Source organism: Candoia aspera, chromosome 3 (assembly GCF_035149785.1).
Source record: "Candoia aspera isolate rCanAsp1 chromosome 3, rCanAsp1.hap2, whole genome shotgun sequence".
NCBI classification, from domain to species: domain Eukaryota; kingdom Metazoa; phylum Chordata; class Lepidosauria; order Squamata; family Boidae; genus Candoia; species Candoia aspera.
In genome coordinates, this window is record NC_086155.1 from 187466492 (window position 1) to 187490295 (window position 23804).

At 39.7% G+C, this 23804-nt stretch overlaps 1 protein-coding gene across 1 annotated transcript in view; it reads right to left on the reverse strand.

Annotated features, from left to right (window-relative positions):
• Positions 1–311: 311 nt before the first annotated feature.
• RGS22 (regulator of G protein signaling 22) overlaps positions 312–23804 on the reverse strand; it is a 97011-nt gene continuing 73518 nt past the window's right edge. The window contains exons 20-28 of the mRNA XM_063299551.1: positions 18084–18242; positions 16983–17060; positions 14635–14787; positions 9989–10168; positions 6634–6777; positions 4696–4806; positions 3259–3367; positions 2643–2762; positions 312–403 (exon numbers count right to left, since the gene is read on the reverse strand). Of these exons, the coding sequence (XP_063155621.1) occupies positions 387–403; positions 2643–2762; positions 3259–3367; positions 4696–4806; positions 6634–6777; positions 9989–10168; positions 14635–14787; positions 16983–17060; positions 18084–18242 (1071 nt within the window). The 3' untranslated portion in view covers positions 312–386. The remainder of the gene's footprint in view (positions 404–2642; positions 2763–3258; positions 3368–4695; positions 4807–6633; positions 6778–9988; positions 10169–14634; positions 14788–16982; positions 17061–18083; positions 18243–23804) is intronic.

The window sequence follows — 23804 nt, forward strand, 5'->3', positions numbered from 1 at the left end:
TGAGCTGCGAACTTCTCAAATATTTTGTAAGTAAATTGATTAGCAATTCCTCCTTCATATATATATGTGTGTGTGTGTGTGTGTGTGTATACACACACATGCACGGACGCACTCATGCACAGGATTCCCAATCTGACATTGAAAGGATGCTGCCTCCAGATGACGGGAGCTGCACTACAACATAGCTGGAGGATGTTAAATTGGGGAAGGCTATAATAGTATAATATGTAGGAAAAATGTCCCACTGGCACCAGAGTTAGTTTCTTTCTTCTCTTGGCTATTAGTTTTTTCCAAAAAATAGTGCAAACCAGTAAGCTACATTCATTTATTTCTGATGATTTGTGGTCCCAGTGTGAATGCAAACCCATATTTCTTCATCAGGTTCCTTAAAATTTTGGAGTTCCTAGGGTTGGGAGGAAGAGATATACTGCATTAATATAATAAGAAATGAAAAATCATAAGACGAACTGAAGACAATAATTCCTACAGTTCCTACTGTTTTAAATAAAAATCATGGGGAATAAATTCTTTTGCCTTTCCATAGGTAATTGCATCTGACATTTGCTTCTAAATGTTGGAATATATTGTTAAATTTATTGATTGATATAAAAATTTCTATCCCTGTCCAATACACGTTATCTCTCTGAGCAGCTTACAGCATTTAAAAGCAGTAGTAAATTTTAAATGTTAAATAGAAACCATCTCAACGACAAAACTAAACAATTTTAACAAAAGCAAATAGAGAAATATAATAAATAGAGAAAGAGGCAAGAGAGCATCTTCTAACATGTATGTTGCCTATGGAGAGAACAGTTGCTTAAAAAAGGAAATTCTGAAACACCAGCAAATAAGGAGCCAAGTGGGCCTGCCAAGGTAGGGATTCAAAGAGCTTAACTGTGTAAATTATAAAATATTTTATCTTGTCTCAATCAAAAATATCTCTGTCACAGAGAAGGGCTTTTCTATTAGATCTAGTAGACTGGACAGCATTACAAGAGGAGGTGGACCCTAAGATATTCTGGATCGAAACCCTTTAAACTTTAAAAAGTCATTGCTAGCACTCTAGCTAGAATTCTGCTAAGAAACAAACCATCAGTGCAAGCCTCAGAGGACTGATGGACCCTGACTGCAAGACCTTACCAACATTCTCGTAGGTGCCTCCTAGATGTAATTGCTCTTGAAGACAGCCCCAAGAAGCGTGTGTTGCAGAAATTCAGTCTGGATGAGCTGAGGCAGAAGAGATTATCTGGAGCTCAGGGTTGAACTGCGGAGTCCTTGGTGCTCTCTGAGCTTGTTTGTTTGCTTGCAGATGTTTCATTGCCCGACTAGGCAACATCTCCAGTGCTAGAAGGGAGTGGGGTGTGCTCTCTGTTTATATACAGTAGTTAGCTGTTTATTTACTGTTGTTTATTAAACAACAGCCTAATCAAGGAACAACCAAGGAGAGAACAACACCCCATCAGCACTGTCAGGGCAAGCTACTGTATATAAACAGGGAGCAAGGCCCACTCCCTTCTAGTACTGAAGATGTTGCCTAGTCGGGTAATGAGACGTCTGCAAGCAAACAACCAAGCTCAGAGAGCACCAAGGACTCCATAGCTAAGTCTGCTTTTATCAGAGATATTTTCTGCATTCAAAATGTAACCGCCACCATTCAACTACAAAGATCGTGTTTAGATTATGGAATCAATCTGGAATGAACTGGAGGATGTTCATGTGTTCAGTCATGGTGTTTAAATGACAGAGATTATGAATTATTAATTCCATATATACAGTAGCTCAAAGAAAAGTAACATCTGCTTTCTCAGAGCATAGTACCTTTGGCACTAGAAAACTAGCTTTCTACATAAGCCTGATCCCCTGCATCATCACTGCAAATAAGTATAACATTGTTCAACAGAACTTGCTTCTGAGGAAACATGAAGAGCATCCCCCCAACCCAGTGCTTTCCACATGTGTCAGGGCTATAACTCCCACAATTTCCAGCCTTCTGTGTTTTTTGCTGGGATTTAATTACAAGCGTTGGCCTTATGGACCAATTCTAAAAGACAGGTTCAGCAAACATATTAAGAACATGCATAACCACTTCCCACTGAAACCACTGGAGCCTGAAACGGTTACTGTTTGGTGGGACAACTCTTAAGAGGGCAAGAATGTTAATATTTGTGAACTAGAATCCTGCTGTGTTTATACGACATCCCTAAGCAGACAGTGAGCTATAAATTAAGATAAAAATGTGACCACTTCTTTTGAAAATGGACTAAGGTAAAGCAAGAGTTAGAGGAAGCAAGCCCTGCAGGAGGACCATTTTCCCACTGCAGGTAGAATGACAACAGTGTGACTTCAGATGAGGAGCACAGATGGAAGGAACAAGAATGTTTCAAGGCAAGCTAATGAAAAGCTTTCATTGCTAGCTTGGAAGGACAACTCTGCCTAGCTTATGTAGGCAACCAGGGGAGGAACACCAAGTATGAAGCACTGAAAAAGCTATTGGCGCATCAAGGAGTATGTGCTACTTATATTGCATGCCCCTCCTAGACTGAATCAGCAAGGCTTTTCATTAGGAACACAAACGGAGCATCTGCTGAAACAACATCATACATTATCAACATGGAGAATTAACTGTCCCCCTTGAGACATACTTGCATTGTCTTTAGGTGGGAATGAACGTTGCTTCACAAAAGCTGTGCTGAAGTTGGCTGGGAGAGCAGGTTTTTCGGAGGTCATTATTTCACTTTTCATAGAGAGGAAGGATGGGAGACCTGAAGAGAGAGAGAGAGAGAGAGACTTTAAACCATAATAAAGCCCATAGTCTTCAGAGAATATAATATTAAATTGGTGCTTCATATAGTTAGTAGGGGACGTGGTGGCGCTGCGGGTTAAACCACTGAGCTGCTGAGCTTGCCGATCGGAAGGTCGGCGGTTCGAATCCATGTGACAGGGTGAGCTCCTGTTGCTAGTCCCAGCTCCTGCCAACCTAGCAGTTCGAAAACATGCAAATGTGAGTAGATTAATAGGTACCACTTTGGTGGGCAGTCTACAGCGTTCCATTTAGTCATGCCGGCCACATGACCACGGAAGTGTCTACGGACAAACGCCGGCTCTTCGGCTTTGAAACGGAGATGAGCACCGCCCCCTAGAGTCGGACATGACTGGACTTAATGTCAAGGGAAACCGTTACCTTTACCTCATATAGTTCGTAAGAAAATCAATGTTAAATGGACCCAAAAATATCTTTCTCGCTGATGAAAAGCTGACCTGAATAAGCAGATGATGCTACTGATTTTTTCTCTAAATCCTCTTGAATCTGCAGGAGGACCCTTTCTTGCTCAAGAGCTTCTATGTACTTTGAATAAGACCAGAAAAACTGCAACAAGCCATTTAAAAAAGCAAACAAGTTAGGTGGGTATGATGGTGTGCCCATAAATGGGCAATCCTTCTTAACACCCTAAGATAATGTTAGCAGTTGTTGCCTTCAGAAAACTGAAATTATAATAAAAGAGTGTAATGAGGTCATTAAGGCATTATTTATGAGTGTGGCAACATAATACTTCATGTGGCTTCTTAATACCACTTGTAATAAGAAATGCGGATTTCCATTCCAGGCATTATACTAGGGTTTTTCAACCTTGGCAACTTTAAGATGTGTGGACTTCAACTCCCAGAATTGAAGTGCTGGCTGGGGAATTCTGGGAGTTAAAGTCTACACATCTTAAAGTTGCCAACGCTGAAAAACACTGCATTATACCCATCTAGACTCTTCAACCTACTTCAGTCCTTACTTTTATGCAAATGAAACAGAAATGAAACAGGCCACTCACACATATACATATAAACAGGCAATTAAACAGCATAAACAATGTCATGATTCCACTACAAAGTTCTCTTAATCAAACCCCACTGAAAGGAATAGGGGCCATTTCAGTGGAATTTACTTAGGAGATGGATGTCCAGATCATTTCCTCTTAATTCTTGGCTCAAGTCTAAATCCATTCCATAGTTACTTTGACTAGACAGTGAAAGAAAACATGGGTATAGATCTACAACAGAATGTCAAACTAAAATGGGTTGAAGAGCCAATTTCCTCCAAGGCAGTTGTGAAATATATGAATTTCATATCAAATAACTGATTCCAATGCTTTTAATTATTTGGATTTATATCCTGCCTGAAGTGGTTAAGATGCTGAATTAATCCACATTTAGTGCTTGAATATGCCAGTAGCAGATGTACTTTTAGATCTTTACCAGTGCTATTTGTCTATTCTCAGAAGTATTCAAAGACAACAGGCCTTTCCTCAGTTCAGTTCTGCAATTTTACAGAAGGGTGTTTTTTTAATTAATAAAATAACGGGTTCATTCAACATGTTTAAACTACATTTTTAAAAAAGCTTCCACTTGTATAGCAATATTCAGTCCCTGTCATGAGAGTTATTCATATAAACATCCTCAACATGCTTTCAAAATTTCAGACATGTCCACCCTTTTGCCCCCTTTTCCAAAAATGTTTTGAGATCCTAATGACTGCTAGCAAATTCATTTGCCCATAATTAAACTATATCAATCTCTTTAAAATGAAATTGGTAACACATCAGACTCTTCTTTCAATCTGTTCTAGCCCATTTTCTAAATCCACTGAATCCTACTGGATTATCACATTTTGCTTCCGGAAGGACTGATAGTATAAAATTCAATCACCTCTCGGCCCAATCCAGAGAAGCTATGCGTTGGTGAAAATTCAGTTACACTCAGTCTTGAATCAGTGGGTGAACTTATTTTCAAAGGCGGGGGAGGTTTCTTCTTCGGAATCTAGCAATGAAAACATATTTGATTATCCTCAAGGTAAAATAAATTAAGCTATTGGAATATTATAATTCAGTGTAGTTTTGAGACTCCACTTTATATCTTTCTGGTTTTGGTTTTGTATCAAGATTTGGACCTACTCAGACTTCTGCTGAATAAACTCTTTGTCTTATAAGGAGACTTTCTGTCAAGACAGATATCTGAAAGAACTGGAAATAAAGGAAGTATTTTGGGGCGTAGTTGGAAAGATTGTCAAGGAATCCAGACAAGATCCCTGTGAGGCTCTACTTGGCTTGCCCTGGGACTACCATGAATTCTTCCAGTTACTCAGTTGTACAGGGGATTTCTATAGGATCTTTCTCTTTCCCTGAGATCTCTTTCTCCGAGTTTCCCTCAACTTCTGGCTCAGGCAAGATCTACAGGTAGTCCTCACTAACCTACTGTAATAGGGACTGGCAACTCCATCACTAAGTGGTGAGGTCGTTAAGCACAATGTCACTTGATCCATGCTGACTTACAACATCAGTTCTGGTTGTGGTTATTAAGCAAATTACATGCAGTCATTAAGCACGATGACATGTGACCATGACTTGCGAATTCCTGCTGGCTTCCCCATTGACTTTGCTTGTTGGAAGCCAGCAGGGAAGATCGCAAATGGCAATCACGTGATGCAGGATGCTGCAACCGTCATAAAGTGCACCGGTTGCCAACTGCCTGAATCAGGATCACATGACCCCAGGACACTGTGACAGCCACAACTTCGAGGACTGCTCATAAGTCTCTATTATCAGCACCATCGTAAGTTCAAATGGTCACTGAACAAGTGGTTGGTAAGCAAGGATTACCTGTACTGAGGTTCTTTTTTTCCTTTTTCCTCAGGTGATGACCCTCAGCCTTGCCCTCCATGACAAGCACTGGGGAGAAACACTGAGCTCAGAAAGAGAAAGTCAAATGGCATGCTGTTTCTCTCATGGAAGAGAAGATTTAGCTTGTCACACCCAAAACAGGGGATATGTCACTTCTCAGGTTGGCCGTGGGAACTAAGCAACATTCACTTCCATCACCATTTAAAACCCTCCCCCTTGTTCATGGTTGATATTTGCACCTAAATATTGCCTCCTGTTGAGTGTTGTGGAGGAAAGTGAGTTGCTTCACCACCACCACCCCGCTTCAATATTTTCCCACAAGGGTGGTAGTTAGAGTTTCTATCATGGTGTGAAGCTCTGCTCTCTCCTGGCTTCCCCTCCATTAAAAGTGGAGGTTTTACCATTTTTATGGGTTGTGATCTACCTATCTCTTCCCCCTTCCCATTGGGCTCCTAAGATCTGAGGTGGAGTCACCTGGCTAATAGCATTTTAATAACATTTTTTTGACTGGATCATATACATACAGCATTTAGCAACTCTCTACAAATATAGAATTCCTTCTCTTGGGAGGATTCACAGAATTCTTAAAGCAGACAGTATGGACTGGATTACAAGAACGTGCTGCTGAGAATGATGTGAATTGTATTCCAACACATCTCAAGGGCAAAAGTTTGGAGAGAGCTGGGTTCTGGAAAGCTGGCATCAAAAGGTGTTTTCATCTAGGTTATTACAATTCAGCAACCTTTCAAAGCGTGTTTTATTTTAAAGTATTGCTGTCTGTCTTAAACTCCTACGGGGCCTGATATCAAATATAATAAATGAATACTCATAAATAGGGAAATGCCATTTGTAATGTGGACATTGGTGTCTTTTCACTTCTGCAGGATTTGGATACAAATAGCTGCACTATTTCAAGAGTTTATCTTATTTTGAGTTATTCACATTGCTGTTTAGCAGCTCTTCTCACCTTCTCTTCTAATTCTTTTGCTTTTTTTAATTTCGGTGTCTTCTTTTCTTTTTCCAGAACAGGCATAATAGCCTCATCAAACAAATTGCCTCGAAATTCACAAAATGGTGGCCAAAATTTAAAGAGAAGCGCAAAAATAGTCATCTGAAGCAGGGAAAAAGAAGGGGCTGTCTTAAGAGTACAATACCGCACAAAAACAAACTGTACTGCAGATAATTAGACTATTTTGCCAGCAATGAAGTAAATGGTTCTATTCTAATGCACAGCATAAACTCCCACCACCCTACAGATTTCCTTTTAATATTTTACTCCAGACAGGCACATGCTTCCCATCAAAATGTGTTTATTGTTGATGAGAAATTTCTGAAGCCACAGTTTCAAAGCCTTTCCTTAAAAAAAAAATAATGTCTTGCATTAATAAAAACATTTACTGGTGAATTGTTTAAGTTTTTAATATGAGGTTTTTAAAAACAAACGAACAAATTGCATCAGAACTGCTTTTAAACCCCAATCGTTGTCCAGAATATTCAACTTTGACAGACAATGGAGCCTCTTTTGAAACTTTACTTGAAACTGCTTTTACCTCCAGAAAAATTGTAAAACAACTTTGCAGAACAGTGAGATTTTTGAAATGATATAATCTCTTTGCAGAGATTATTTCCTTTACACTAGATGAAGAAAAGAGTTCTGAAAGTAAAATCAGAGATTCAAAGGGTAACTTCACTGCATGGTTTCTGGAAAATTAGCATAAGATAAATGTAGGAGATTCATGTATTTATCTCTTCTTCCTTCCTTGCCTAGCATCCCTGTCAGTTGCTATTTAAGAAATGCTGGGATACACAGCTCTCTGGTTACCCATCTGGCACAAACTCAGGGATGCAATGAGAGCCATCACACTCTGTATGATCTCTTCTCTCAAAGAAACCTCCAATTTTAGTTTTTGAAAGTTAATTTTGTTCTCACACACAAGTCATTGAAACCTGGCAGAAGCTAGTTGATGAAGGAAGGGAAAGGGGCCGTGTCCAAGAGGGCTTCCAGACTGTGAGTCAGATCCATCTCAGGGACTGAAAAGACTCGGGCTGGCTCCTCCCTAACTCACTGGGGTATAAGAGGGAGGGGAGGAAAAACACAATCAGACCTGCAAGGTTTTATTAATATAGCCTATCTCAATGAAGCTTTGTTCTAGTCTTTTTGTGGAGGTTGTTTCCTGGTCTGGACAGCCTTGAGAGGCTGATGTTACCCCACAGAAAACAAACTGAAATTCCCTAGTACCAACAGTCTAGGAGACTCCAATACCAGTAAGGTCCCATAGTTTAGGCAGGGATAAAGCAGTGCAGTAGGTAGGCCAGTATAACTGCAACACACCTAGTTTGTTCTTTAAGCCCAACTTCACAAAAGGTGTTATGTTCACTTTTCTACAGAATAGTGCCTCTTGTCACCTGCAGAGTCTCCCAAATTCACACACACACACACACACACACACGTGAATTCAGTTTCTAGAAAACCTATTTTGAAGAAAAAGATGTGAGGGAAAGCACTGGTGAGTTTATTCAGTAATATGTCTGAACAGATGCCTACCGTGAGATTTAAATCCATAACCTTTGGATCTGAAACAATGTTATATCGAGGGGCATCGACAACCATATTCTCTGGCTTCAAAATGGCAGGCTCAGCTAGATGATCAAAGTCCCTCCCCTTTTTAACATGCATCACATGCACTACTACTACAATGTCTCTACATGGAGCTGCCCTTGTAAAGCATTCGGAAGCTTTAGCTGGTGCCAAAAGCAGTGGCATGGGAGTTAAAGGTGCCTGTTGTTTGGTGCAAGCTGCATTGGCTACCATTATGCTTCTGGGTACAATTCAGGGTGGTGGTAGTCACCTTTAAAACCCATCATGGCTGGTTACTTACAGTACTGTCTCTCCCCGTATTTTCCTACCCGTCTCATTCAGTCCAGCAGGAAGGGCATGTTCTGGGTCCCATCTGCTGAGGAATGTCATTTGATGGGGCCCAGGAGGAGAGCCTTTTCTGTCATGGTGCCCCCCCACCTCTGGAATATCATCCTTCCAGAGAACTGATTGGCCCTGACTGCTGGCCTTCTGCAAGATCCTGAAGACTTGGTTCTGTGGTCGAGCCCAGGGGCCCAGGTATGTGAAAGAGCCAATCTCCTGGTTGTGTTGATTGTATTTTTAAAAAAATTTAAATCAGCTGCTATGTGTTTTTATGTGATATTTTGTATGTGGTTTTATTTTTAATATTGTTAGCTGCCCAGAGTCATGTCTTTGAGATGAGTGGCCATATAAATCCAATAAATAAATAACATGCAAATAAAAAGGGGTGGGGCTTTGATTGCCTGGTTGTGCCTACCATTTTGAAGCCTGTGACCATCACTGTGGGTGCCCCTGGCACTATCCACTATTCTTTAGCCCATACTAGTGCTATTAGTCCTTTAAAACCTCTATCGTTATCTGGATGAATTTTTCTGAATTCTAAACTGCATCCAAATCCAAATTGCATTTTTTCACTGACATAATTGGTTTTAATTACCCCATAACCTATATGAGTTCAGATGATTTCCTGGCTATTTCTTCTGGTGATGCTGTGAATTTTATGGGCTTCTATTAACTGACCTTTAAAAGGTGAAGGATAGTCAAAGTAGACAACAATCAGTTGTATTTCATGGTGAAATGAGGAAGAAATTATTAAAATACATTTTAAAAACAGAAGCATAAAATTAATAACAGTCGGTAGTCAACAGTAAATTTTTGCAATGTTTTTTACAAGTTACCTCATTTGGTCTATACAGCAAATTGTTATATCTCATGCTTATGCTTATTTTTTAAAGGGAAATAGTAACAGGAGTGTACAATTGGACCCAATAGCATCCTAATTTTTTTTTAAAAAGACTTGATAAACTACTCTTGTGCAATGCTGACATATATTCCACACAGATCTACAAATCTCTGTGCTTTTGTATGTGCATGCATACACACACACACACACACAGAATACACTAGTTTTTTTCCTTATCAAGAGCTGCTTCTTGGGGGCTGCATCAGACAACTCACTGAAAGATCATCTACTTTTTAGAGTACTTTCTCAGGAATAACCAGTGGCCAAAGTGGGAAATGGGTCTCAACAATATTTGAATGTGACAAAATCTTCTGCACACAGATGGAAGCTCCGTGCATATCTTGGATCCTATTCTTCATTTTTATTCTTTAATGCCTTAATACTGAAGTATGCCAATCCAAAATCCTTAACAGGGACAGCTTGCACCCACCATGTTCATTCATAAAAACAGTTCTCAATCTATACCACAGACATGTCTACCTACAAGGCTTACTCATGTACCTGTGCTTCTCTAAACACGTATGGGCCTAGTTCTTTCCTGTGTTCAACGATCTTATGGGCTTGCTCCTCAGGTATGTCAATCTGAAGAGCAGGTGGAATGGCAGAATTAATAAAGCAGTTGATAATGGTTGTGATCTTATTCTGAATAATGGCATCATCACAATGAGAATGGCACAGGTCCTGAAAAGGAAGAAACAAAACATTCAGAGTATATACTGTATGCAATTACATAGTCAACACGTAAATCAGTTTTCCTCAACCTGATGAGTTCCAGATGTGTTAGGATTGCAACTTCTACAATTCCCAATCTGCATGGCCAACAGCTGACTGGAAATTCTGGGAACTGCCATCCTAACACATCTGGAAAGCACCAGGTCAAAGAAAGCTGATGCAAATTTAGTTAGATAGTTAGCTTGATTTATGCCTAAAATACAATTCCCTAGCCTCTCTTCAGGTTCTATTTCTCAGACCAACTTGCTTTACAAAAATTTGAAATAACAAAACATACATCATGTAAAAATGAATAAAACAGTAATAGCCCATAACAAAATAAAAGACCACATTAAAAACAGTGATAAAAAGCCTGGGCAAATGAGATCTTCACATGATCCCCAAAGGCCATGTGGTAGGAAATTTCCCAGGGAACCACTTCAGGATCAGGCCTCCAGAATGTGAAAATCTTCCTCAGACATCATCACCTACTTCAGTTTGGCAAGAACCTGAAGAAGATCTCAGAAATTGATCTCAGTAAGTGGGCAAGTCCAATATTTCTTAAAGAAATCAGATAAAAACTAATTTTAGAAGGGAAGATCTTACTCCCTACTCCTTTTTTACTGGCTCTGTAACAATCATTGTTGAGAGAGAGAGAGAGAGACAAAGAAACCTACCCCTGAGAAGACTTTTTAGGGTACTAATGGCCAATATGTGACCTTCCAGATGTTGCATGAATTGTAACTCACAGCCCTAGGCAAGATGATCAACAATGTGGGATGATGGAAATGTGTACTTCAGTAACACTCAGAAAGCTTTTTTCTTTGGTCTACTCATTTCATACTACTTAGCCCTACTGTACTATTAACTACTTTATATCTTGATTTTGTGCCAAGCATGTTCTTGGTGTTAAATGATAAAAATATTACAAACTGCAAGCATGTGATAGGTGAATTTGCCACCACTGCAGTGCCATGATTAATGAACTGTTACACTTAATAGTATCAAGACATCACTAGGATGATGAATTCACAGTAGTTCCCCCACCCCTTCTCATCCACTTGCCCTGTTTCTGGGCTATTCCACATAGCCACATTAATGTGCTTTTCTCTCATCCTTGAGTTCAGAGGAAAACATACTGACATAAATTGCACTGCCCCCATGGCGTGCTGTTATTGGGCCTCAGCAATGAGGCTGGGCAGTGTTACCACTCTCATACAGTTTAATGTAGGGAAGTGGATGGATTCCCAGCTATTCTTTCCCCTCCCACCCCATATCACCTATTGTGAGGAAGACCGGCCCCCAATCACTCTCCTGAACATTGGGTGGAATTGGGGGTTCAATCCTTAATTATTATTTTTGTTTAGCATTTTTAAAAATTATTTACTATGTAGTTCTTCTGACAAGATTATTGATCCTCACAGCTTTGGTCCAGTCTTGCTATGAACCTTTGAACTGGGATGACTTTGAACTAGTGACTCCTGATGAAGTGGACTGTTAGTTTGGCCACCTATTTACTGGACCTGAGTCTTTCCTGGTTGGATCCATGGCATGGTATTGGCCCACTTGAGGGAGGGGGTGGTTCGTTCCTCCAGCCCTGAAAGAGGTGATGGTGTGCCATCTCCTCTAAAGGCCATCTTTGGGCTCAACCATTTTAGACAACTTTTGTCCTGCCTCCAACCTTCTTGACATAAAGGTGGTCAGACAGCAGCTGATGAGAACCCTGGAGGAAACTGATTATCTAGACCTGTTTCAATCAGATTTCAGGTCAGGGTTCAGCAGCTGTGACCAGGAGGGCCTTTGCACAGCTTCAGCTTTCCTAGATTGGGAGAGACCCTTCAGGTAGTCACTTATGCTATAGTCACTGCAGAGCTCAATTACTTCAGTGTGCTATAGATGGGGCTGCCCTTGAAGATCTGAAAAGCTGTACATAGCATAGGGCCTGGTTATTTGAGGGATTGACTGTCTCCAGTGGCTTCTGACTGTTCACTTTGGACCAACAGGTAGGCACACTCAATTAAACAGCTTTCAGGACCGAGGAAGCATACCTTCTCTGACATGGCGTCTGCCCTCTAGAATGAAGTTCCCTTCTGAAATGGGGCTGGCTCCTATTGTGATGGCATTCCAGAGGGCCTTAAAGACCTGGCTCTTTTCCCAGGCTTTGGGCTGGGGTAGTTGGAGCCCCTGCTGGGTATATAATATCTATTTTAGGTGTTGAGCAGATTCACCATCTGTTTACTGTTTTAGATAATTGTTCTTTTTATATTACCTTGTATTATGAGCCACCAGAGTCAACCTGTACTCAGGCAGCTCCTACACTGACTGACTGACTGACTGACTGAGAGGCACACTTTTCTAACTTTTAAAGTGTTTCAAGCAGGGAATAAAAGGTGTGCAAAAGTGCATCAAGGTTCTGTTACAATTCTGGCAGTTCCAGAGATAAAGAAGCCTTCACACAGGAGTAGGAAGCCAGGAACCCCAAGTCAAGCAAGAGGCCAAAAGCAAGGAACATTTTAGTAATTAGGCTCAGTGGTTCTTAGGAACTAGAAATAACTATATCCGTTATTATTTTTGTTATTGTTATCACCACCACCACCACCACTCCTGCTGTGTCTCTTCTTCCTGGCAAGGGAACCACTGGCCAGCTGTCATCCCCAGCAGGTAGACCAGGCCAGGAATTCAACACCACAGGAGGACTAGAACTACCTTCATTGAGATTGGCTAGAATGACAGAATCTTGCAAGTTTGATTGTGTTGTACCTCCCCCACACCATACTCCAGTGAATCAGGCAGATATCTGCCTGAGCCACTTCTGAATATTATCTTGTTTCCCAGGGCTTAAAAATTTCTTCACCCCCCCTTTGCCTAGGTAACAGTTCTTGCATATTTCAGTCAAGGAATCTTCCTTATTCTTTACACCAGCATGGATGAAGAGAGTAGTTTCAGCACACTTCCTAAAAAGATCATTGGAACTGTTGTCACAGTGCACCAGGCACTGTGCACATACTTCAACATCACAAATTTTAATAGCAGCCATGTTACATAAATCAAGGCAGTTATAAAATTAAGCAAAAGACTTGAATGTGTTCATATGATTCACTTACTTATGGATAACTTAACAATGAGTAACTAACTCATTTTTCTGAGCTTGCACAACACACTGAACTAAGCCAGAAGATGGCCTCACACACAAGATGCCAGATGAAAAGTTTATAAATTGCCATATACACTGCATAAACAAATCAGGCAAATTGGAAGGTTGGGTTAGAAGGTTAAGAGCACAGCAAGCAGCAGAGAACAAACTAATATTTCATTACATGCTTAGCAGCCATATCAAATCAGTTCTGGTTCAAGATCTTATTATAGTGAGATTTAACCATCACAGTGTAGATGCTTTTATAAAACTATACCAAGGTTAAAGCAAATCCTGGAGGGAAGAGGAGTGCAAAGCATGGAAGGGAAGGATCGGGGAGGACGTGGCGTATTCCAAATCTTCTAGCCACAATTAGGAATTACAGTTAGGATATTATACTTGCACAGCTACTGTACAGCTGGAGCTACAATATGGAGCAGGATTTCTTGCTGGATTATTTCTCTTATTTGGAGAAAGCCACAGTACCCTATCCTGTGTTGTATCTGACAACGATAATATGACAGTGCTTAAGATGGCTTTAGAGATTGCCATCTAAACTGGGTAGCAGGATCAGACCTGATTACTATTTTGGTGGAGGAGTACCAAGAAATTCCAGAGGTATAAACTAGACAGAGGGGAAGGAATGGGATGTTTGAGAGACATGGTTAACTAAGTTGAACCCTAGGCAGAAGCAGTCCATTCTGCAAAAATATGTTATAGACTTCACTGATCTAGTTCAAATGCTTGTACGTGTCTCATAATTCAGTTCAGGATCAGGGAATCAATGGTACATGTGAACACCATAAATTAGTGGTGAAAAGATGGTGAAACAGACTGAACAAGCAGGATCTAAAGCTTAAGTTAAAATGATAAAAGCAGTGCTGCATTGTCACATCACAAGCTTCACCCCTTTCATATGTGCATGAAACACCATAACTCATTTACAAAACTTGCAACACTTGTGATGCAATGCAGAATGCCACTTTCATAATCTGCCTCCCCTTGTCCCCTCCTGCAGATACCTTTGATTAGACTAAGATGTTATAAAAAAAACATCCTGGCAAAGATAAAGGCAAACCACTTCTGTGCTGTTGTCAAAAAATCTACATGGGTGTATCCATGTAATCACCAAGGTTTTATTTCAATACTTAGCTATGTAAGAGGACAAGCCTCAAAAAGTCCAGGGGTCAGCCCCTTTAGATCTCCTATTCTGAAATGACCCCAAAGTAATACCATAGGTTTAGATGTAAATGTCAAGGTCGCTGAGTAACTGCATTATTTCCATTCCATAACAGTGCTATACCTTGTATTTCTGTACCTCCTGCCAGAAGATCACTCCATTCCCCAGTAAATCTCCTTTCAGGGATACAAAGCGTTGAAACTGAATAGCTGTGATGGGATTCATCAGAGCTTTGCGGAAAGTAATTATTTCCTTAGATGAAAATATCCACTTGTTCTTCTCATACTGTTGAAAGGAGGGGTGGAGAACAGAAAGCACACGTTTTATAAAGGAATAACATAAGCATTACTTAGGGCAAACTGTCTGATGCTTATCTCTGCACTGACCCCAATGTTCAGTAGTTCATTGCATAGACACAGTAGAACTTGGCAGCCCCTTTCTCTCTCCCACTCTTCTGTTTGATTTGGGCAAAGTTTCTTTGGAAGGGACAACAGGAAAAAGGAAATGACTAATAGTGATTTAGAACATATGACTGTGCTGTAAGGTATGAGTTATGAACAGAAAGGGGAAAAGTTTGAAATTGTTTAGAAACATGCAAGAGTAATCACAAATCGCAGAATGTACAAGTTTAAAACTGCCTTTGACAACTTATCTTGTTGACAAAAGCCACTCTAATCAATTGTCATGAACAAAGACAGACGCTGAAAGTTCGTTGTTTCTGGAATTAATGCCACTGAGACATTTTGTGGATCTTCACACCAAGAAAAGGGGAGCATGGAAGCCAAGTATGAAAGAATAGACAGACTAAAAAGAAACTGAAAGAAATAAAAGGCATATAGCAATGAAAATTGAAATTGAAATACCACTGCAGATCCTACCAACACAGTTGAAGGAGTCATTTTTAAAAGTCACAATAGAGCAGGCAATAATTTGCATGGTGGATCGTAAAACAAATGTGAAATCTCATACATTTCTCTTGCCCTCCACCAACGTTTTTGAGAGACATCTTTAAGAAGGAAAGTTACTATTAGGAATAGAAAAAAACCCTCTTTGTTTCCAAGCTACTTTCATTTTTAAACCAAAATCTTGAATTAGCATCAGGGAGAGAAAAACAAAATAATACGGAAACATTAGTACCAGATATAGCTGAAGGAGAGGGAATGTCTAAATGTCTTTTTTGAGCATTGTTTCCTGAGAATAATCCCTTCAGCCTCATTGTACTTTTATGTCTAATATACATTCATACAAGTCGTTGTTAATCATGCTACTAAGGCAACTAAATCAGATCCTAAGACATCAGTGTTCAAGTCCTGCATAATCACATGACAAGAACTATTGTTTGCAGATCTGTCCTTTCTCAAAGCCCACTATCTTTGGGCCTCCCTTTCCTTGAACTGGAATTCGGTGGTTATTTTTGTCCTCTTCTTACTTGTGCCCTGCAAATTCTTCCCTGCACACGGGATGCCCCTCCTGAAATACCTCTCCACCCTGCCTTCATACCTAACCTGGCTGTATGCCCTGGTATTGCAGTACCTGATTCTGCCAAAACAGATCTTTCTGATCCTGATCTAGCAAAATGTTTTCAGAGCTCAGCTGGCTCCTGCCATTGGCTAGCTAGCAATAGGGAACCCAAATAAAAAGCAAAAGACCCCGCCTCTTGCATGTCCAAGAAGTGTTATAAAGAGTTTGCTGCTCTTTGAGAAAGAAAAAAGAAAAGAAAGGCCAGAACTCCTCCGAGATGTCATGTTGCAAGGCTTTAAGAAGTTTAACAATGATACGGTCGTCACGTTAGAATGTAGTTGTAAATGAAACAGACTCCATGAGATATGATTAATCCTGCCTACTTTGCTGCATATTTCAGATTCTTTCTGCCATTCAATTAAATGACATGGAAGTCTGGGGGAAAAAAAAAGTAAGCACAGTAGTGCTGGAGTCCAGAACCCAGTTATCTTTTTTTGATGGTATATAATATACAGAATGATGATCTGGATTAAAAGTAATGTTGGCCAGTTACCCACAACTGCCTCAAGAAGTAATGAAGTGAAGCAGATGCTTAGAGTTCTTTGCAAGAGACAAACATTTCTCAAGAGTTAGTGTTCTGGCCTACACACAAAATAATATATCTAAAGTTTTCACCTTTAATCAGCATTTAATCAGGTATTGCTCATACATTTATTAACTGTATTTGTAGCCACAGGAACCAGAAACAACAAAAAAAAGACAAATGAGATTTTTTTTAGTTTCTGACTCCAGTTGTGCCCATTCCAATAATAATAGAGACCGTGGTGTTTGCATTAAATTAATTTTGTTAATTTACCAACATGATCCACTGCTATCCACACAGCATCATGTATGCAATAATGACTGCTCCTGCTCAACACCAACTAAGCTTATTCTCTTGTTTATGTAAGGGTTGCATAGTATAGAGGTTTTTAAGTCCACAATGCACAAAGACCCAAGTAGAAATAAACACAGCTTGCCTCCCATGGTACTTTTTGCTTTTCCTTTTTCTGAATTAAGATATCTTCTGCTGCCTCTTGCATATGTAGCTGAAAGCAAACATGACAAGAGAGCATATTGATTACTAGCATGCATATTAATAGAGATTTTGAGAGTACCCTATTGTTTCTTTAACGATATCCAAACTCTTGTCAAGATTAGCATTAAGTTACCTCTAAAGAACGAGATTACATTTTTCATCTGTATGGACAAAATCAAACACATTGGCTATCTTAAAATCTGAAGCCAATGAGGAAAAGTCACACAGATGGCTTCCTGAAATGATATGGGCCCGAATGGACCACTGCTGAAAAAGAACAGCTGCCTTTATGCTTACTGATACATTTTCCCCAAACTATCATTTCTCCTAGTCAGGAATGTAATCTCATACACTGAAGAAATGAAAAAGAACAGAAAACAAAGCCAGGCTTAATCCGGCATTCTGTCAACCCCCAACTCTACACCCATAAAATCAGTGAAGTGAAGACTCTGAAGATTCAACAGTTTTCCTCTCTGAAGTGGTACCAAGTTAAAATCTCCTTCCTATCCAGTAGATTCTTTGCACCATAGAGAAAATAATTCTTCCCTGCACTCAACGAAAGGTCTGGCTGATAGCCAGGCAGGGATTCTATCTACTTCACTATTGTGCAGTATCAATACTGTTCTTGATACAAGACAGTGCCCTAGGTGGGAGGATGAGGAACAGCTGCGATGTGAGACCTGAGCGTCAGAGAGCCAATCTGTTGTCTTCAGAATCTGCATTACTCTGTGAGCTTCCACATGGACTGAATTGCATTTGTGTTCCAGGGAGGGAGGGACTGTGGATGATGGAAGGAATCCTACAGCGATCAAGGTCTCTACCTCCCCCCAACGAACTCTGGAATGCTTGCCAGATGTAGAGGCCCAGCTTCAAGAGCCCCTTTCATTTTCAGTGGCTTACAGGAATATCTGCTTAAGGGATCCATCAGAAGAAAAACTGCATACAAAGTCATCTGTACTATCTTGCATGCTTCTTATTATCATTGATTTTCAGGTAATCCAGTGTTCTGTGGTATGAATTGTTAAAATATTACCTTTGGTTTTTTCCACGTTCCCAATTCTTTGCGTGTATAAAATAATGGCAGCCACTTATTCTCTAATCTTTTCTGGGCATACTTCTGAACCTCTAGCAAGATCATGGGAGCAACTTGTTCATGGAGTATTTGCCCCCAGCCTCCACTTAACTTCATGATCTAGCAAAGACATCCACGAGACAGCAAAATGTTAAACAATAAAGAATTATTTTGCAGAAGCAAACTAACATCAGTTTTAGATTACTAGGCAATGTACAACCTAGACCAAAACAAGTGAGGAAAATGCAGATTTCACTTCAGATTTATTTATTTATTTGCAATGTGCTGTGCACTCCCTTAACAGGTGGCTTTCAAAAACAATCAAAACAACAGAATTCCAGTTAAAGCAAACCTTAGATCATTATTAAAACAATAAAGCAATTCCTTTTAAAACAATTAAATAATAAAACAGATAAAGCATTTAAGATGCTTAGATAATCGAACATGTTTTAAGTTCCTTCCTAAATTGTAACAAAGAGGGGGCTTCCTTCAGCAATAATGGTAGACATTCCACAACTAGACCTTTCCATGCAGAAAGCAACATTAACAGGAGATGTTCAATGTATCTCTGCCAGAACCCATCAAACTTGCCCTATTGATGATCCAGAAGTGTAGAGGGAATGTATAGGAGGGGCAGTCCTGAAAATAGCTTGGTACTGAACTATATATGGTTTTATCCTCATCTGGTCTTTATTTTATAGCCTAGTGTGTTTTGAATTAAAGTAGTCCTTCTTCAGAGCTACTGTGTCTATAAATCAACTGCAGCTTTTAAGGGAAAGAATTTCCACTGTAATAGTGTCTTAATCAAATCCCTTAATTACTTTCTGTAATATACAGATAAAGGAATGTCCCTGAACTCCTCACTATATAATCTGTCAAATCTAGGCCAGCATTCCCATCTGTTGTCTTCCTTATAAGTTGCTCTACCCTCCCATCATGCCAGGAACACCAAAGCCATGTTAAATGTAAATGATGGCGGTTGTAATCCAACTCAGGTTAGGAAAGGGGGTATAAACATAGTTTCCACATAAGTTGAAAACAGCTGTTTCCACCTACAGCTAAAATGAACATAACCTGAATTGATAAAATGCATAAATGTATGTAAATTGTCATCTAAAAGGACTTTTTGTTAATATTATGTACAGTATAGGAAGACACACAAAAGGAAACCATAGTTCTTCAGGGATTACACTTTATATGTCTGAGATATCTGAACTCTTTTGACTTCTTTCTTTTTTTGCTTTTAATCATGTGTAATCTCCTTGATCACCTTGACTGACCAGACTGTCGCTGGACAGAGTCCTGCTGGTCACAACTCGCTTTCCATTCATCTCGAATTTCTTCTCCAGGTTCAGCTGAAGTCCTTGACTTCCCATGTCTTTGGAGGTCAGCCAATAGGCCTTTTTACTTCTCTTGGATACCATTCAGCAACTGCTGTTGTCCAGTGGCCATCTGACATGCGCGTGACATGTCCTGCCCAGTGTAGCTTCCGTTTTCAATATTTGATGATGACATCATTTATTCCACTTTGTGTTCTAATCTGGCTGCATGGGATGTGGTCTCAGAGATAAATTTTCAGCATGGATCTTTCCATAGCCCTTAGTACTCTTGAAAGCTCTTCCTCTTCTGCTTTTGTTAGTAACCATGTTTCACTTCCACATAGCACCGCCAATAAGACAGTCGAATTAAAAAGATTAGCACACAGTTTTCTGTCAATCTTCTCTTTCTGTAAGACTTCCCTAATGGGATGGTATCTAGCCCATCCAGCTTTCTTTCTTCTGACCAGTTCTTCTCTTTGATCATTGTTCATTTTGATTAGCCATCCCAGGTAGACATAGTGGTCAACCTCTTCAATAAGTTCATTCTGAAGCCTCATTTGGAATTTTGGAAGGTTCCCTGTCTGCATATATTTTGCTTTAGTGTGATTCATCTTTAGACCCACTTTTCTGCTTTGGGCGTCAAGTTGTCAAAGCATTTTTTGCAGCTTTCGAGCATCCTTTGCGATCAGTACAACATTGCCCACAAATCTGAGATGGTTTATCTTCTCTCTGTTTATATCAATTCCATCTTCCCATTTCATTTTGTGCATGATATTTTCCAAACAGCATTGAAAAATTTAGGTAAGATCGTATTGCCTTGCTTTACACCTTTCTCCACTGGTATTCGTATTTCGGTTTCAAAGAGAGTAATATTTGTAAAGCAGTTGGTATTTGCTTCTTTGAGCAGTGCGATGTAGTCGGAGTTGATTTCTTGTTCACTGATCACTTGCATTACTGCATTGACTTCGACACTGTCAAATGCTTTTTCATAGTCTACAAATGCGATCGCATTTATATTGTCTTGACCGTCGATGATCTGAGTAAGAGTGAACATATGATCGGTAGTACTGTACTTGCTTCTAAAGCCAGCCTGCTCTCGTGGCTGTTGCTCATCAAGTTCTTGTAAGACGGTTTGTAATCACTTTTGTGAATAGCTTATAGACAGTCGATAATAAGCAAATCTGCCTATAATTTTTGAGATCTTTGCGATCTCCCTTCTTGTACTGTAGGACTGTAGTAGACTCCTTCCAGCAGTCAGGGATTTTTTTCATCTCTACGTACCTGGTGAAGCACTCCGCCAGTGCTTTCCATAGTTCATGACCTCCAGCCTTCAGTATTTCCATTATTATACCATCTTTTCCTGGAGCTTTCCCCAGTGTCATCTGATGAATGGCATGCCGAACTTCACTTACTAGAACAGGCGGTATATGCTCAGTCATGGCAGTCAGTGGTGGCATTGGAATGTCCAAATGGGATGCAAACAAGTCCGTGTAGAATTCTTTGCAGATTTGCTCAACGTCTTGCTTTCCTGTCTTTTCTTTTCCATTTTTATCTTTTAATGCAGATATTGTTGTTTTACACAGTGCTATTTCCTGTTTGCACTTTCTGATGCTGCTTCGCTTATTTGCTGCCTCAAGAAGTTTCTGCTCTCATAATTTCTCCAGATCTTCTTTCAGTTTCCTCCATATTAATTTGCAGAGGAAAGAGTATTCAACATTATTCCGAGCAGTTCTAGCCACCTGTCTTCTCTTTTGAAGAAGCATTTTGGTCTCTTCCGAAATTCTTCCTTTTGTCTCCTTTTGCTTTGTCATTCTTGCTTCTTTAGTGCATTGCATCAGCTTCTCAATGAAGTTGTTATAGTCTTCATTATGATTTTCTACCATGTTCCAATTCATCTTTGAAATGCTTTCCTTCAGGACATTTTCATCAAGAGATTTTGGTAACAGCTTTTGATTTGCAAATCGTAGGATTTTCTTCTTGATCTTTCATCAAAAATTAGTCCTGCCCTTAGCATCCGGTGGTCACAGCTCGTATTAAATGAAGGCACTACAGAGACATCTTTCAGCAATCTTCTTTTGTTGATCAGAATGTAGTCAATTTCATTCTTCTTCCTTGCATTCAGAGTGATCCAGGTCTATCGTCTTTTAATATTCTTCTTAAACCAGGTGTTGCCAACATATAGTTTGCTGGTTTCCACCATTGTCGCAAGCTTTTCACCCCTTTGATTCCTTTCACTGGATCTATACTTCCCAATAAATTTTTCCCCTACAGCTTGTTTTCCAATTATTGTGTTGAAGTTTCCAATCACCATTGTATATGTCATTTTCTGAGACAGAGCATTAAAGAGATCTGCATAAAAGCTATCCACTTCATCGTCATAGCTCTGACTTGTTGGTGCATATGCCTGAACAACCTTGAGTATGCTGCTGGGACTTAGTTTAATAAGAAGAGATCCGATCCTCGCTGATGAAATATTGCACAATATGATTTTTGAAGACCATTCCTTGCTAACAATGAAACCGATTCCTCCAGTTGTTCATGGGCCATCTCCTTTACCAAGTCTTACTGTGCTTCCATCTTTCCAGGTTGCTTCTCTTTCCTCCGTCGCGTTTCACACAAACCAGGTTTCAAGAATGTGAAATACTATTTTTTTAAGCAAAACCCTGTTATTCAACCTGTATAGCAAATAATATACATGAAGCCCCTAAGTGACCAGCTAAAGTGTTGCAGAATGCTGGGAAAGCCTTTAGCCCAGGAGAAATCAGAAAAGTCACACACCAGGCATTTCTATAAAAATAATTTATTTACAAAAAGCAAAACATATTTAAAGGACTTAGCTCTCATTCAGAGCTACCTAGCTTGGCTACATATCGGCAGAGAGAAAAAAGAGGAAGTAAGAAACAAGTCCAGGCAGGTCCTCCTCCCCCCCAGGCGATTTGCATCAAGCATGTGAAAGGAGACAATCAAATACAACCTCTTCACCCGGCCAAAATGATTAGGTACAATAGCAGTCTTAATCGTTAGTAGGAAAACCTCAACACTCCCCTTTTTACACTATAGATTAAGAAGCAAACCAATCTTCTCTGACAACTCTTTGTGTCTTGGTACAGGAAGAGGTTTGGTTAAAATATCAGCAATCATGTCTTTTGATTCACAATATTTTAACATTATTTCTCCTTTGCTTATCATATCTTTGATATATTGATATCTAATATCGATATGTTTTGTTCTATTTCTGCAGGCTTCAGATTTTGCCATAGCAATGCAAGCTTGATTATCCTCATGAAAAGCTATAGGCTGGTTCACTTCCATGCCTATGTCTTTTAACAAATGTTTAAACCATGTAACCTCATTACAGGTTTGTGTTAGAGAATAAAACTCTGCTTCTGCAGTGGAAAGAGCAACAAGTGTTTGTTTTCTAGAATGCCAGCCTAAGCTAGATCCAGCAAATTGAATTAAAATCCCAGAAGTGGATTTTCTGTCACTGACATCTGCTCCCCAGTCAGAATCGGCAAAAGCCTGCAATTTCTCGGTTCCAGAGGCATTTAGCTTCAGGCAATAATTCTTTGTTCCTTGCAAATACCTCATTAACCTCTTCAATGCTGCTTTTCCAGTAGATGTAGGCTTCTCTACCTGTCTACTTAAAATGGCCACAGAATTTGAGATATCTGGGCGAGAATGATTTGCAATGTACAGTAAACTTCCAATTGCAGATCTATAGTTCTCTGCCTCAGTTAATTGAGTTTCTCCTATATCTTTCTGAAAATCTATTATCATCGGAGTAGAGACTGGTTTACAGTCTTGCATATTAAAATACTCTAGGAGCTTTTGAATTTTACTACATTGGTTTAACAGAAAGCTACCATCCTTCTCCCTGTGTACTTCCAAACCTAGGTAATTGGTCACAACTCCAAGGCTTTTTAATATGAAATGGCTTTTCATGCAGGCTTCAAAATCAAGCCTTTGTTTTTCTGTTGATGTGAACAGCAGCAAATCATCAACATAAATGCATAGATACATACAGCCTTGTTTGTCCTTCTTCATATATACACAGGGATCTGCTTTTCCTTTTTCAAAACCAAAATTCTGCAGTTTTTCATCTACTTTTTGGTTCCAGGATCTAGCAGCTTGTTTTAACCCATAGATTGACTTCTGCAGTTCACAGACTAGATTCTCCCCTTTTTCATAGCCAGGGGGTTGCTGCATGTATAATCTGTGATCTAAATCACCATAGAGAAATGCAGTCTGAATGTCATAGTGGTTAACTGACATTCCTTTTAGTGCAGCAACTTTTAACAGTAATCTAATTGATTCACCTTTAGTAACTGGTGCAAAAGTCTTGTCAAAGTCTAAATCTTTCCTT